Consider the following 16,980-nt stretch of genomic DNA (forward strand, 5'->3'; position numbering starts at 1 on the left):
GTTTTTGAAAGTTGTGAAATAATTACTAAATTGGATAAAGATGATAACAGATAACTTTTATCACTAATGAAATAATATCTTAGATGAGGTAAATGAAAATTACATATACAACAAATTTACCTAAAAGTGGTGGAGAATACATTTGGAGGAGGAGCTGTTCTAAGAGGAGGAAGGAGAGAGGAGGGCCCTGTCTTGATCAGACATATTTTGCTGGATTGAGGTATTACCTGCAATTACCTGAATGCTGTTTGACTGAAAGTGTGAGTTCCTTAGCTTTTAGCGCATTTATTTGATAATCTCACGGTACTTAATAAATTTCACTTCACTTCACTTGGATTGTTTATGTTATTTTACAATCATTAAAGTGAATGTATGCTGTGATATAAGAAGTCGTTTAGCGAAAAAAAGCAGCATCAACTCTATCCTACCACAGCTGAAGAGGACTCTCCCACAGTGTTGATCACAGTGTCTATCACCCTCTTCTTAAACACCAAACATGAACCGAATAATGATGTAATGGTGATGGGTTATATTTGATAAGACGTGACCAGCTTATAAATGTGATCTGAGGCCGAGCTTAGACTACTTGTGCAGAACTCACTCTATTTAAAGCAAGCGCTGTTTGGCTGCTGCTCAAGGAGCCCATTCTTTTCTTTTTCTTCTGTTTTCTTCTTAAAGGAAATTAGCTTTTGAAACTACCGATAAAGTGAAAACATTATCTTAGTCCTGCATTATTCATTCAATATAAAACACTGAATGAATGATCTTTCTTTGTCCTGCGCTTCTAAAATGGTCCCATTATCCTTTATTTCGTTAAATATTTAAAATGAGAAAATATGCTCACAGCAGGCGACAGACATTGAGTTTGCGGATGAGATGTCGACACCATATGCTCTGTCATTAGAAGACGAAAGGAAGGAGGAGACCACTCCACTCCACTGCTGCTCTGCGCAGATCGACGGATGTAGAAGACCAGAGGAAGGATTAATTAATGGACACCAGACAGAAGTCTGTTACGGTGTCAGCCCTTAATGTTTTTAGACGGCTGAAAAGATGCTGATCAAATTAAAGCATATCCATACAGGAGACGGAGAAAAGACGCCCTTTGAAAATATTTACTTTTGATTTTGATGTAACAAGCTTTGGTTTCTAAATCGAAAACATAGCTGTTCATTACAAGCTGTCAAATACAATATATTTTTGTCTTTATTAACTCATAATGAAAATGTACATTTTCATTATGAGTTTAACTGAATTAGCCCCGTGTTATTCCCAACCTGTTGTTGATTTTGCATGGTTTTGTTTTAATTTGATATATATTATTTACCAGTTTACCCCGCCTACCTGTTCTAAAAATGAAACGTTCATGCATGTTTTTATTATTATTATTATTATTATTGTTGTTGTTGTTGTTGTTGTTGTTGTTGTTGTTGTTGTTGTTGTTGTTGTTGTTGTTGCAGTGAAATGTAAATTATACAAATAACGGAATTAACTTCCGTATATTTCTCTGTATATATTTTGTATTTTTAACCTGCTATTTTTTTTCTTTAGTCAAAGGTTAATTGACGCTTAAATCACCAATAATTCCCATTGGTTTCTGTGCGCTACCAGCTACGCCTAAAGTGATTGTTTTATATACAGTAGGTTATTGTTCTAGTTCTATTTCTTTCTCTTTTTCCAATGGACAGGTAAACGTAATAGTTTTAATCTAAAAAAGTATCTTTCAGTTTCATTCTGCACTTTTATACCTTGAGGAGCTGATTTAATTGTTATGAAAATGGAAACCTTGGGAGCAGTAAGACGGGTATTTTTTTTATTTGTTTCAAATGTGGAAAACCTTAAAACATGATTTTCCAGGTGAATTAAAAAAAATGTCGTGCATTAAATTCCCCTGTAGAATGAAGCGTAAAGGCAATGATCGTGAATACTGCTGTGTATAAAGCGCCAATGGAGCCTCCATATCCTTCGTCCTATCAAACAGAACAGGGTTTTATTAGTTTACACTTTAGAAGTCCTCAATTCTCAGGTTTGAGCTCTCCTGCCCTGTCCTACCCAGGGGTCCTCCCTCCTTAGCGCCTTCCTTCCCTCCCCTCCGCCGTTCCCACCCAGGTCTACATCAGATCGCCGATCCGTGTCACGTGTTTTACTCCCGTACAAATTTTCCAGTAGGAGAGCGAATAGGCGCACACTCATAACAGCAATTATCAGCGACAGTACCTATCTCCAGATATACGCAGAGGAAGAAGAGCGCTCCAGTGATCCCGGACTCCCCTTCCCCCTCCCCCTGGAAAAAAATCATTTTACTTTTGCTTACATTTATCTTCCACCACTTGTGAGCAACTTTAACGCACTAAAACCGAGATATTTGGAGAGGCTCGGCTGAGCTCCATCGTCTGTCTGCGTGGGTACGAAGAGAGAAAGTTTGCCTACTGCGCTTGTCTGCTGAAATTTTTGACTGGTAAAAGACCAGACTGCTTTATCACCCGACCGTCCTTATCTGGTGAGATAATGCACTGAGAGCCCTTGGAAAGAAACTGCGTTCCTCTTGTACACGGCGCAGAACCATTATCAACGTTTCATGTGTTTTGATTTACTATTGATAGAAAGTATATGCATCACAGATATGGAAGGGGAGCTCGCTATCTTTTGTGGTGTTTGATTGAGTTTCCGTTTCTGATTTAATGAGCCAACTGCGGAGGCGCAGGATGTGTGGGGTTGCTGATAGTCGCCTCCGAGTGTGCAGATATCCTTGATCATTAATGTCATTCTAATCCATTCCATGTCTCAAGGTGATATAGGTGAAATATGTCTGACGCGGATTGTCGAACTTTCCTTTTGGCATGGCTCATTGATTGGGGAAAAATAGGTTTTATTTTTGCGCAATAAAGCTTAAGGCTGGGTGGGTGGATCAGTTGCTCATGAAACCTTTCCAGTGTTTTTTCAGCTATCTTCTTTCTCTGTACATTTATAACAATGCAGGATTCACATCAAGGCACAAAAGTTCCTCAGGAGAGTGTGGATGAGATTTGTGGACATCTCTGCAGTCCTGCGACAGGCTGAGGAAGCCCTCCCCGTGTTTTTCCAGTTTTCCGCCAGGAAGTAGATTTTAAAGAGAGAAAAATGTATCAAAGCCTGGCCTTTTCTTCCAATCAGTCCCATTACACGCATGACGCCGGGAATTACATCCATCCCTCGGCCAGCTCTCCCGTCTACGTCCCTTCCACCAGAGTTCCTGCCATGCTGCCCACCCTGCCCTACCTGCAAACCTGCGACTCGCCCCATCAGTCTCACGGCCTCAGTGGTCATCACGGCTGGCCCCAGGCCGGCACAGACGGCTCTTCCTTCACGCCCAGCAGCCCCCATCCCTCACATGGATTCTCCTACTCGCACAGCCCGCCCGTGAGCACCAACACCGGGCGAGATGCAACCTACCAGAGCCCGCTGGTTCTCGGAAACGGAGCTCGCTCTGACCAGTACGGAGGCGCTCTGGTGCGCTCAGTCGGAGGTTCCTACTCCAACCCGTACCCCTACATGAGCCCCGAGATGGCGACATCCTCCTGGACACCGGGACATTTCGAAAGCGGGGTGATCAGCCTGCAGGGCCGACAAGGTGGTCTGTCGGGGAGAAGATCCAGTCTGGGTAAGCACATAAATCAAGTTTCTAAAACTATTGCGAAATCCCAGTTCCCTCTGATTTACTGGAATTTTTAAAATTATTTTTTTAACGAAGTATGAAAGACTGACAGTAAATATTTTTTTATTCATAAAATAATTTTTCATAATTTGATCATTTTTAATATGTTTTCAACGGGGGGATTGATGTTTTCTTTTTTTTATAGCCACAAGATCATATTACCGCTTGAAAACACTCGTAAGCTAAATTGTTGCATTTTCCTTCCAAATATTAAGAACATAATAACAATCACGTCAGTCTATGCTTGCTTTATGTCTTCTAATTATTGGTTGCTTAATGTCCAAATGTCAGCATCAATAAGACGAATTGAATATTCTGAACATTTTGTTCGTGAAAACGGTGTTGTTGTTGCTCCACAATCATTGTTATTGTTTTTAACATGGCAGAGGTTCTTTTTAAACCTCATTTATCGGTTGTAAAGGCCAGGCAGTTATTTATTACAGCGGCTGACAGAGAGGCCTGTAAACATAATGCTTGTGCCATGCGGTCGGTGATTGAATCAAGGTCCCCTAACAATCCCACATTAGATTTAAACAATACACATTCATCAAGAAGAGAGTGACGCTAAAGGGGGATCGATTAAAATGTTAATTTAATTCCCTGCTTTAATCACGACCTTCAATACACACGGGGAGAGAAAAGCCCAGTGAAAAGGGCCACTGCCGTGACAATAAGAGCGGTTATCACCTTGATCAGACAGTCGAAACGTCTCTAAGTGTAGCCGTCAGCATTTATTTGGAGGCCACGTGTTGGATCGGGGAGACAGGAGTGTTTGAAGTTCATGATTTAGAAGAGTTTGATGGTTTGACACCACTTAAAAATGTTAACAGATAAATGAAACCCAATTTAACTCTTTAGTGTATTGTTGGTTTAATTAAAGAGTCCATTATTATAGAAAGGCTCAACAGTGAGTTCAAATGGGTTTATCTTTTCAATTATCAGGTAAACATGATAATTGAACATAAATGTTCATACAAGGATCTCTTGCAGTATTCTTAGTGGTAAAGTATTAATATCCTCATAAACTAATGGGGGATCTCTGGCCCACATTTGTTAGTGGGCCCTTTTTTTAGGTCCCAGGATTGACATGGATATTTTACATATCAGGCATTTAAATTTGTGCACAAAGGAAAACAAAACTAGTCGGTCTTTATGGCCTTAAATACTTGGGCAGAGTTTATGGTCAGAACAGTCTTGATAGTTAAAATGTGTTAACAATAAAGTTTTCATCGCCCCTATAAAGAAATAAAAAACATTTATTGGTGCAGTTTTGCTTCTTTCCTGCTTTCTTTTAATTTGATTGACGGGGACGAAACAAGCTTTGATGTTTTGTGATTCTGCATTCAAATATTTCAAAAACGATTAAATAATCACTGGGTAGAGCTAAAGTTTAATGATATAGCAATGAAGCGCACAGCCGATTACTTATTATTAGTGCATTAACCGAATCAACATTTGGGGACAAAAAAGAAACGTTTTCAGGCAAGGGGATAAGTCTAACCATGAGGCTATTCAACTTATGGGACGTTAACTTGTTTTAAAGAGTTCATTTATCTCATCATGGCTAGTTTTATCATTTTACTACTCATAGATCACTATAAACGCTGCTAACTCACTTTCTAAGCGCATGTATTTTTTATGTAACATGTGTGTTTACTTTAAGGGTTTTCATGTTCTAAAGCAATCTAGTGTTTTGTGTTTTGATCTCAAATCCCAATTTTCATGTCATTATTTCCAACCCTAAGCATTGGAGATGATGATTATCTTTAGGCTGACTGTGAAGATTAATTTGGACCGTTTACGGAAACATAAATCCATTAATTATTCTCAGACATCTTAAATATGAATAACTAGTATTTCAGAAAATCTTTCGGTTAATATTATTCCTGTAAAGTGTTTGGTAATTAAAACGCAATGACCCTTTTCAGTTTTACTCGCCCTTTATTTTGTGATGAATTCTTTTCTTCCGAAATGATGAGAAATACAATCACAAGTTCAAAGGGTGAGTCCCAGCTTTGTCCCGACGGACGTGGTCTACTTCAGGTCTGGCTCGCTCTTTCTGTCTCTCTTTCTCTGGTTTATCGATGGAGGGATTAGGTATTTGAGCAATTAATGCCAGGAGTCCGCAGTGTGTCAGAGAGTGATGAATGTGGAGGTTGAGGTGATGGCGGAGGGGGTGGCGGGGTGGGGGGTGGCCGCTGAAAATGCTACCCCCAAACAGATTCCTCTATTTGATTCATTCGCATGCGTTTGAGCGCCCTTCATCATACGGACTGCGTGGTGGTGGGTTACATTCCTCCCTGGCTATTCATCAGGCACTGGACCGTAGCCACGACAGCGCCACGCACGCCCGCGTACGCTGTAAAAGTTCAGAAGAAGGTGTTGTAATAAGGCATGTAGTCTTTTGAATGTATTCATCTAAGGGTACCAGAGAGACCAAAACGTCGTGAAACCACGGAGATAAGAAGTGTTAGAGATTGTCAGAGATTGGTCACGTTGGACAAACTGGAAGTGAACACGAGTACCATGTAAACGTTTAGGCCTAAATAATCTCCGAAACTCAAATGAAATAAACTGGCCAACAGCCATGAAATAATCATGTAATGTGCAGAGTTATGGTATATGTGTACATGCATTCAGTCTAATGTGCGTTTTCCCTGTCTGTGTTCAGACCTGATAGACGACATGCCCACGGAGGGCAGGGAGTGCGTCAACTGTGGCTCCGTGTCGACCCCGCTGTGGCGCAGAGACGGAACCGGGCACTACTTGTGTAACGCCTGCGGCCTCTATCACAAGATGAACGGCATCAACAGGCCCCTCATCAAGCCGCAGAAACGACTGGTAAGACTCGCCGAGATCGAAAAAACATAGAACTTAAAAAAAAAGTATAACTATGTAGCCTATATTACACTTGGGCGATACCGAGTCAGCCTACCTCATGATTTGCATTTTTCAAACCACTCTGCCATTCAACAGACTCCAAATTGTTTATTTATCGATTTCTTTTAGCTGAATTTATCGTCTGGTGTAATTTAAACTATAAAATCATTTCCGGTATTTCAACCAGATATAGCATTGGAAATCATCAGTAAATGTAATCCTCATTAATATTCAAATATTCAATAATTTAAAAAATACATATACTATTACTATGAGGGGGCCTTTCCGATTTTTTTTTTCAATGGATTGTGTGTTGCACTTTAATGTTGCAAAAGGAGAGCAGAGTCAGCAAAAGAATCAAAGCAACGGTCTTGAAAATAAAAGATTATTATTCATTCTAACAAGAAATAAAAAAAATATAGATTTTTTTCAACTACCTTAATTTACCAGCAGATAATCAAAAAGCATAAAGATGCAAATTTATATTTCATCTCTGACACACTTATATTTTTACCACAAAGTTAAACAACTATACATTTTTTCTAGTACTGTAAACTGTTGTGTTCCATTTTTTTTTCTCCAGAGGCTCATTTCTAGACATCTTTTTGAAATTATTTTGTCCTTAAAATCTTTGAACAGGCATAACATCTCCTCCATCAAACTGGGGTAACTGCATGCAACAATTATCATTTAAGTGCCTGGAACCATATTTGACTGTAATATAATGAGAATAAACACTCTGTTGTGAAACTTTCTCTCATGGCTTACTCATCAAATGGAAATTACATTGCACATTATTGCTTTTATAGCTTTTGACAAGCTGGTTACAAACTGAACCTGCAGTTATGTTAAGACTGTTTTTCCTCAGTCTACAGTTTAAAACCAACCATGTTCTATTTATACTGATATAAATACAGCAAATCATCACTCTGGGGGAAGCTGGGATAAAGAAAAAGAAAATTTTTGCTTTAAAATTGTTCAGTTTGTTTTTGTAATCTGATATTATATTTTTTTTAAAAACAGTTATTCCAGTGACACTTCATTAATAAAAATGAAAGTATCTTAATACACAATTATGAAAAGAAATCCAAAATAAGCAAAAACTTGATAACAATGAGGAGAAAACAGGGGACGACTGAAGCAGCTAAGCAGGGATTCAGATAACACCCATGCTTTCCTTAAATGGCCAAGTTATATTGTTATTAGTGTATAAAGTTAAATGTTGAAATGAATTACTGGTAATCAGCAAGATAAGCAAAAATGCATCACTGTCAAAGTATTAAATCTCCAATAAGACACTTATTGAACACTTTACTTTTCTCATGTGACTTAGGTCTTTATGCCCAGATTCTTTGGTAGATCTAATATATCTTGTTTCTTGTTTTAACCTCCTGAGACCCAAACTCTTCCACGGCATGCATTTTTAATTTCTCTTTGATATTTGGTCACATTGGGGCCTGATGAAAGTAAAAACAAAGAATTACCAGATTTTTTTAACCTTTTTTTTTTTTAAGAAAAATGAGAGCCACATATGAGGATATTTGTTTAAAATTTTGACAGAACAGTAGCAGTATAATGTTCTCGTAAGTGGATATCAGGCCCATGTAGACCAAAACTGAGTATTTTGGTCTAAATAACCCAAAATGTGATGTCCACATATGTGGACGCCAGGTCCTGGGAGGCTAAAGGAGATATTAATTAGTAATAATTCAGAAAATGTGAACGGCAATGTTAGTGCATGGAGGCTTCAAGGGCTCTGTATTTCCCAGGAACTTCCAGCTCCAGAGCAACTGTGACTGTCAACTACTCAACAAACTATTTCCACAACAAGGCTTTTTTTTTACTGTTTTTTATTTGTCCTGTGCTGACCTTGCCCTTGATTCGAGCTGTTTTTAGACAAGTTTCTGCTTAGCAACGGGATTTTCTGCTGCTGCTTTTGTTTCGCCCCAAACCAAACAGATATTCACACATGAAAGAATTATTTATGTTGCCTTTACATGTTGTCCAGCTAATGAGTTATTATTTTCTCTTTTGCATGGGCCTGGGGGCATTCATCATTGTTATACCAAACATACCAGCATCCTGCAATTCATTGGAAAAGTTGAGGGAACAGCTTAACGCCAATTTCTCAAACCTTACTTCAAGATGTGATCTGTGATTTCAGACAGTTGATAATTTACCATTCAAATATGTCCTCCTGCAGCAGACCACATCACGCCGGGCCGGCTTGTGCTGCACTAACTGCCATACCAGCACCACCACACTGTGGAGACGCAACGCTGAGGGAGAACCTGTCTGTAATGCCTGTGGCCTCTACATGAAGCTACATGGGGTAGGCCATGCTAAAAGGCTCTTTCAGCAAGCTTCTTGCTCCAGCAGGGAGCAGATCATTATTTGCACAGCGTAAAACCTCTCCAAGGGCACTGTGGTCACTGTTATCAGAGTGTGGGAGGAGAGGTTGTGTGGGTTGTCATGACACTGTAGCCTCTGTTGTATTAGGGCCTGGGAGGTAGACTGAACTTATTTGTGTTGCTATATTCCTTCCAGGTGCCCAGACCTCTCGCAATGAAGAAAGAGAGCATTCAGACAAGGAAGCGGAAACCCAAGATGCCCAAGAATAAAACATCCACAGGTAGGTCAAACAGACACTAAAATATGTAGGATGTTGTGTAGAAGAAAAAGCTGGTTAATGAAAGCAGTGTCAGTCATGTGAGTAGCTACTAACAACAAATGAAATAAGCAAGAAAAACAAAAAGATTATGCCAGAATTGTTTGAGAATCTGCCTTCTCTAACCCTTTCTGGGTTAAAAGTTTTTCAGAATCTGCAAACCATTCTGAAAAGCATCTCAGTGTATTAACATAATAATAGCTCATATTATCATCCTGCTGATTCTTCAGGATCTATCACCTCTGACACCGGCTCCCCAACCTCCCTATCAGTCTCAGAGCACGCTTCCACTATTAAGAGTGAACCCAACATGGCCCCGTCACCCTATGCTGGACAGACTGTCACATCTGCCACTCAGGTAAAAGGTTTTCCATGCAAATTCTATGTTTGACTGTGTAGAAACTAAACTGAGCAGCAATTATTTAAACAACTGCTCAACAGATTTTAGTTTTGGCTATTCTTTTGTGTTTTTTTAATGCATCTATTTTTTCTTTTTAAACTCTCCTTGCACATGGCTAGTAAGTGGCACATGAAATAGATGTCTAGATGTCTCTCCCATATCCCTCTGCCAATGGCTTGTCAATATTTGGAATTTCTCAAGCTGTTAAAGGTCCTTCAGAAATGTCTGACCTTTATGAAAATGCTCTTTTCAGCTTGATTCTAACATGCTAAAACCACATCAATAAGAGCAATGGTGCAAAAGTGATTGTAGGAAGTAACCATGTTTAAGACGTTAAGCTCTGTCATACTCACAAAAAGAGATGTGAAAGAAGAGGTGACTAAAAATTCCAGGTCGTGAGCGTATAAATGTTTTAAGTTGCTCTTCTACTCCCAAACCTTCACAGGTTTCTTTTTGCAGTTTAATCCACTGGATCCGAATTAACTTGTCAATGAAGGGGATATAGAGCCTAATGTGCTATAATCACATGCATTCATCGACATGACTCCATTCATTCAGTTACTTTAAGGAAATGTTCTGCCTAGATTGCTTAAAGCAGAGGTTCACAAAGTGTGGGGCCCGCCATTGCAGGAGGGGCGCGTATGAAAAGGAAAAAAAAGAACGCTTGGACACTGCTAGCATAATGGACAGGTTTTTGACGGGCTTCCACACAAACGCAAAGCAGGAGATGAAGCATCACCTAAAATGTTTCCAAACCAACTTCCTTCCAAGCCAAAGACTAGAAAATATGGTGAAGCATATCTTCCCATTGGCTTCACCTGCACAAGTGCCAAGGTTGGTCTCTGCGACAGAATTACTTCCGCCTGCGCGGGGAGCACGCGCTGGGCTCTCCAAATCGCGGACAAACAGTATCCCACATTCTTGATTTTTAGTTCACAAACACTTCTTGTAATGACTAACTACTCCTGACATTTTGGAGATGTTTGCTCTTTATACAGTAACGTTACAGTGGGATACAAATAATATCAGGCTGATCCTGCCACAGTTTGTTCCCCCTGTCTAAATCAGGACAAACAGTATCCCACAGCTGTTTATGTTTTTAAACCCATTTTGCACAGAGAGGCTTTTTTTTGAAAAATGTATTGATAGCAATGTTGAACATTATTACACAGGAAAAAAAAAACTACACGTAAAATAATCACACCATGACGCCCCTGCCTTTCTAAATGGAGGGACAGTAACTGCGTGTGTATATGTAAGCGTGTAAAAACTGCAGATAGATTAACAGTATTTTGTCTCTATCTGCCATTGTAGAAATTCATCTCATGTAAACAATAACGTGACGCACAGCGTGACGTGAAAAAAGGCACATACCTTTGACGTTGCGTGACGAACTCTGTATTCCTCGTCCACACGTACGGAGTTTTAAAAAAATTGCATTTTTCGGTGATTTGAAAAGACGTTTATCTGTGGACGATAGAAAAAACAGCATTTTCAAAAATACCCGTGTAGCTGTGGACGTAGTGTAAAAGCAACCCGTTCTCACTCCCAAAGCGTAACATTTTACGCTAGGTGACAAATCGTCAACATATTACGTTTTCGGCTACCCACCACGTTCCTAAATGACGACCCCGGAAAAAGAGGAAATATGAGAACCGTCTGGACTGAACCTACACATGTTCGCTCTTTTTCTTCAAATCGCTTAGAAACACGCTATTTAACATCATTAAAGTCCTGGTTAAGGTCAGGAATAAGGTTATGGTCAGGGCTAGGGATAAGGTTAGGTTTAGGGCTGGAATACAGGGCTGGAACGTCTATTACCGCGGGAGCGTCATTGCACTGGATTCCAGCCATAACCCGCCGCGTACCATAAGAACGCCGAAGGTCTCCTTTCGCGTTCCTCAGGAACGCCGCGGGACGTGACAAAACGTCGACATGTTACGCCTCGGGAGTGAGAACGCTCTGTGTAAAAGAGTTAGTAGGCTAATTTATTTCATTGCTACCTGTAATTTATTGCAGTTTACATTTATTCATGTAATTGTTTAGGGGAGACCGGGGATAGTTGTAACATTTTTGACATTTCTGTCTGTAAATTGGAGCTCTTTTAAGGTAGTGGATTCAAAATGTAATGCAAAGTATTTACATGTCTCTGCTATTAAATAGTGCAGCTATTTTCTCTGCAGCACAATTACCCATTGCATGGTATGGTCCTCAAACACAAAGAGTGAAATGTTACAATTAACCCCATAGTCTGGGTTAGTTGTAACATATCCTGGGGTGAAAATGTAACACAATGAAATAAGGGTACTAACAAAACATTAACATGTAATCTTTGTTTATTCAACACATGAATGCACTTACATCCATTTATGTAGCTCTGTGTGTGTGTGACAGAATGCAGAAATCTAGCTTTTGAACATATTCCAACCCCCCAAAAAAGACAAATTATGGAATTTTCTGCAACTGAATATTTCATTAATTTTGGTTGGTCTTCCTTGAGTTTGGCCTCATTGGCTCAGTGGGCATTATAACCTACAACTCTTGCACCAATTTTGAACATAACAATGAAGCTGAAAAAATGTAAATGTAGCGTCACTCTGAGACAGGATATTTCTAACTTTAGAGATGTTGCGCAAATGGAAGAACGCAGTCTTACATATTTGTTTAATATGTGGTTGAAGGACATATCCTGGTCAAAAATGACTCCAAGGTTCCTCACAGCGTTACTGGAGGCCAAGGTAATGCCATCCAGAGTAAGAATCTGGTTAGATACCATATTTCTAAGATTTTCAGGGCCGAGTACAATAACCTCAGTTTTATCTGAATTAAGAAGCAGAAAGTTAGCGGCCATCCAGGTCTTTATGTCTTTAAGACATTCCTGCAGTTTAACTAATTGGTGTGTGTTATCTGGCTTCATGGACAGATAGAGCTGGGTGTCATCTGCATAGCAGTGAAAATGTATGCTATGTCTTCTAATGATACTGCCTAAGGGAAGCATGTATAATGTAAACAGAATTGGTCCTAGCACTGAACCCTGTGGAACTCCATAATTAACCTCAGTGTATGAAGAGGACTCTCCATTTACATGCACAAACTGGAGTCTATTAGATAGATATGATACAAACCACTGCAGTGCAGTACCTGTAATACCTACAGCATGTTCTAATCGCTCTAATAGGATATTATGGTCAACAGTATCGAATGCTGCACTAAGGTCTAGCAGGACAAGCACAGAGATGAGTCCACAGTCAGAGGCCATAAGAAGATCATTTGTAACCTTCACTAAAGCTGTTTCTGTTTCTGTGCTGTGATGAACTCTGAAACCTGACTGAAACTCTTCAAATAAACCATTCCTCTGCAGATGATCTGTTAGCTGTTTGACAACTACTCTTTCAAGGATTTTTGATATGAAAGGAAGGTTGGAGATTGGCCTATAATTAGCTAAGACTGCTGGGTCTAGAGTAAAGGTTTAACTACAGCCAGCTTGAAGGCCTGTGGTACATAGCCACAGGCCTTCAAGCTCTCTGCTGACCATTGGAATGGTCAGCAGAGAGCGACTTCTCTGATTGCAAATACACATCTGGTTGTATAGAAATCTATGGGAAAACTGACTGCCCTTATTAGGCCTCACCAAACACTTTGTTGATAGGTTTGTGGGTGAAATGACTAGTTTCCGGTAATTTTGAGCAAAATATGATGCTCATTTTGTAAAAAACAAAAAAAAGGTTTAGTAATTTTTTGAATGTCTTTTATTCCTGTAGACTGCTTCTCAGTTGGACAGCACAGCCTCAGGACACGTGGACATTAAATATGAGGATTTTCCATTTACTCCGACCTCCTTGGCTCCACAGAATTCCTGGTGTGCGCTGTCTCAAGCATGAACAAGCTCTGCCACAAGGGCAATACTGACCCGACTTGACTGATCAGTAAGGTTATCCCACCATCCTGAAACTTCTCCTTAACAACTCTGAAGCTGTGGAGGGCCAACATAGTGGGTCATAACCAGACAGTTATGACCCACTGTTATCAAAAGGGACTGTACAATTTCATTCTAAGGACATCTAATGTATTTTCTATATTATATATTGTAACACACTGGCTATGTAATGGAAGCATAAACGGCTCTCCTGGACTGCATTTTTGAAGGATGCATGTGAGCTTTCCAAAGACTCTGGACTGGCCCTGGCTTTTCTAAACTCATATCTAGCAACTTCATTTTCTCAGAGGGACAACAACTACTACCTATTGCTAAAAGATATTGCTGTTTTTGGGAATAATCTACACAGCAAACCAATGCAAGGATGATTGAGTTTGATTTTATGAGCTTTAACTCCTTTAGCCCCCTTTTTTATGACTTCCATCCAACTTCGTGTGGGTCATTCGTTGCTTCAGTCTGAAATTGTCAGAGGGGAAAGCAAAGTTTGTTGTTAATGGTTATGCACAAAACAAGTTGGTTAGTTTTGGTCAAGATCATATTTTTTATTGCTTAAAAAATGCTCCAGACTTTGTTTCTCGGGTGCCAAGTTCCACCTCTTCTATAGGTAAGAAACACCTGGCACATTTTATATGCAGTTATTCATATAGCTATTAATGCTACTAAAGTTTAAAACCTAAGGGTCATAGCAACTTGCAAAGACTACTCATAACAGTTTCATTCATGTTCCTTACTGTCACTAATGTGATAAAATGTCATGGTTTTCTATAAGGTTTTCAAGAACATGTTTTCATGTTGTTGTCACTGCAAGAAAGAAATCCAGAAAATGCCTTTATGGCTGTTGAACATGTCTCATTCCCTTGTAGATAATTAACTTTTATAGGCACATTATTTGTGTTGAGATAAGGACTGTTAAAAGTCATTGTAGACACTAAAACCAGCCAGTTATGACCCACTGTTCTCCATGTAGAATGGCTTTTGTGCTGTATGTGTCTAAGTGGTGATGCTTAGATTATGGTAGATTTATTTTTACAAGAAACAGAAGAGATAAAATGCATCCTGCAAGAGTTATTTGAAAACCAGGAGCAGTCATTTTAATTCTGACATGATGACATATCAGAATTTTTACCATTTTACTGCTCTAAAATTTGATCTTAATGAAAGTGCAATTATTTTTTTTCTTCAAAAATCGAAGACAAAACAAAGTGTGAAATTGTTGTAAACATTATTATCTAAATTTATTATCTGTGTTTTGTTAATATGTAAGGAACTGTTATTTTGTTAGGAGTTGTTTTGGGTCTTTTTTCTTCAGTGCTCTTTGAATCTGTTAAATTTAATAAAACTGATTCAAATTTTAAAAATCTGATGAATGGAATGATTTTTGAATGAATCTTTATTGTACAATCGAACTGCCTGCTCAGCATCACTCCAGTTTTATTCATGTAGGTGAATATTCTGAAAATGTTTTCAACACTTTTAACTATCAATCATATTGGTGAAACTGTTCACCAACTAAAACATTTAATTAAAATAATTGAACCTACTCTATTTTAGCTACTTAATGAAAGTGTTACTACCGGTACTTACAGATGTATTATTTTTAGTCGCAGTTCAGCCTGTTAGCCATTACTTTTATTTCTTACCATTATTATTTCCAGCTATTTCAACAGTCAATCTCAATACTTGTAGATATTTTTACTTTTTTATAAACATCAATTTTTGGGTCAGTATTTCAGGCTGTGGTCCATATTAATAAAGTAATGTTTGTAAAGTAAGTGTTAGTAAAACTGAAGCAGAAATTGGGAAGTTTAAGCTGTTTTAATCTGATTTGACTTTATTTTTTTCCTTTTATTGTTACAATGACCATCAAAAGAAAAGTTATTTTGAAACATTTTGCCCATTAACCATCCACTGAACTGCCAAGAGGTATTTTATGGCCAGGGATTTTATACCACATTGCAAGATTTACTTTTAGCAAAGAGCACTCCACACTTTAGGTATACATGTCAATTTTTTTACTGCCTTGCAATACTTGTTGTAGGCAGTTGTGTGTATTTGTGCAGGTATTAGTCTACAGTGGGCCTATGCAGACACACACATGCTCCTGTGCAGTCCTCTAAAAACCCAACATCGTGAAACTGTGTGTAAGCTGATTTGCTGAAAGTAGACTGGAACAGAGACGGAAACCAACCAACAATGGAAGAAAGAAAAAAAGAAAAACAAACAAACACAAAAATACAGCATGAAAAGCACAGATAGTGGACACTTCATTGTTTTTAACACTGTTTCCCCTCAGCTCTTCTCCAGGCCTGCCTGAAGGGCCAACGGCAACCTGAGGAACAGCATCCCAAAGACTAATTGTACCATATACTTTAGACACTGCCTCCATCTGGCAAGAGACGTTCTCTGCAGGTAAAAGAGCCTGTCCATAGCTCCCTACTGTCTGCCAACGCAGTGCCAACAGAGAACCATATTCAACACATAAGCTGGATCACCAGTGCAGTGAATTGCTCATTATGAAAGGTGTCAGAAAACTGAGAGTTGGTTTACAGCTATATTGCTTTGATTATTTCTTATGATCTTTATAAATGCACACACAAATGTGGATTGCTCTAGTTTTAATAATCCATAACTTTATTTATTTCTGCCAGCTCATGTGAACTTCATTCATACGGACTTGCAACAGAAAGTCAGGTTAATGTTTATTTTAAATTTTTCCCATACTGGGATCACAACAGTCTTTCTTCCCAAGGGCAAAGGTGATAATTGTTAACCATATCATATGTTTTATGATTACTTTTTATTAATTTTTTTATTTAACTTTTTCAATTAAATTTTTTTTGACATTTCGTGCCCCATGCTAACTTCTAAATACATGGACTTTAAAACTATCAGGTAACTTTCTCTTGATTCAGATCCCTGGTCCACTGTCATTGTGCATTTCTAATAATACTGCTTGCCTTGGTGATTAGGCTTTACTGTATACTTTCATGTATATGCTTGCATTAATACTTAATTTTGTGTATATAAGCAGGGTGTGTTCCCCTGTTAGTTGCTTAAGCCAGCACTGTCGACCAAAGGTTGCATTCCAACTCCACTTTATGATAGCTGGGTCAGAATTAGCTGCACAGTCTCGGAAATTACAGACATGTCAGCAACAAGGCTGCTGCTTTACTGCTGTCGTGGCGACATCCAGGCACCACCAGCAATGCCCAGCTTTATGACTGTTGGCCAAGATTTTGCTGTCTTATCTGTTGCCGGGAGAGGCCTGTTACAGTGTGATGCGAAGATGCAGACACATGAATTCTAAGCGTGGGAGGAAGAAGAATAAATTGGGTGCTTAAAATGAATTCCAGGAGATTTTGAGAACAGGAGGGCATTCTACCCACAGAAAGTGGCAATTT

At 39.0% G+C, this 16,980-nt stretch overlaps 1 protein-coding gene across 1 annotated transcript; it reads left to right on the plus strand.

The window, feature by feature from the left end:
• Positions 1-2,044: 2,044 nt before the first annotated feature.
• On the plus strand, positions 2,045-16,229 carry gata5 (GATA binding protein 5). Its single transcript, XM_005948757.2, has 7 exons — positions 2,045-2,500; positions 2,980-3,640; positions 6,366-6,535; positions 8,778-8,906; positions 9,122-9,206; positions 9,473-9,600; positions 13,404-16,229. Exons 2-7 carry the CDS (start codon positions 3,121-3,123, stop codon positions 13,521-13,523), a joined length of 1,152 nt encoding a protein of 383 aa, XP_005948819.1. The 5' UTR covers positions 2,045-2,500; positions 2,980-3,120; the 3' UTR covers positions 13,524-16,229.
• The last annotated feature ends 751 nt before the right edge of the window (positions 16,230-16,980 follow it).

The sequence above is a fragment of the Haplochromis burtoni genome, unplaced genomic scaffold (genome assembly GCF_018398535.1).
Source record: "Haplochromis burtoni strain Fernald_Lab_line unplaced genomic scaffold, NCSU_Asbu1 Contig_621, whole genome shotgun sequence".
Classification (NCBI taxonomy): Eukaryota; Metazoa; Chordata; class Actinopteri; order Cichliformes; family Cichlidae; genus Haplochromis; species Haplochromis burtoni.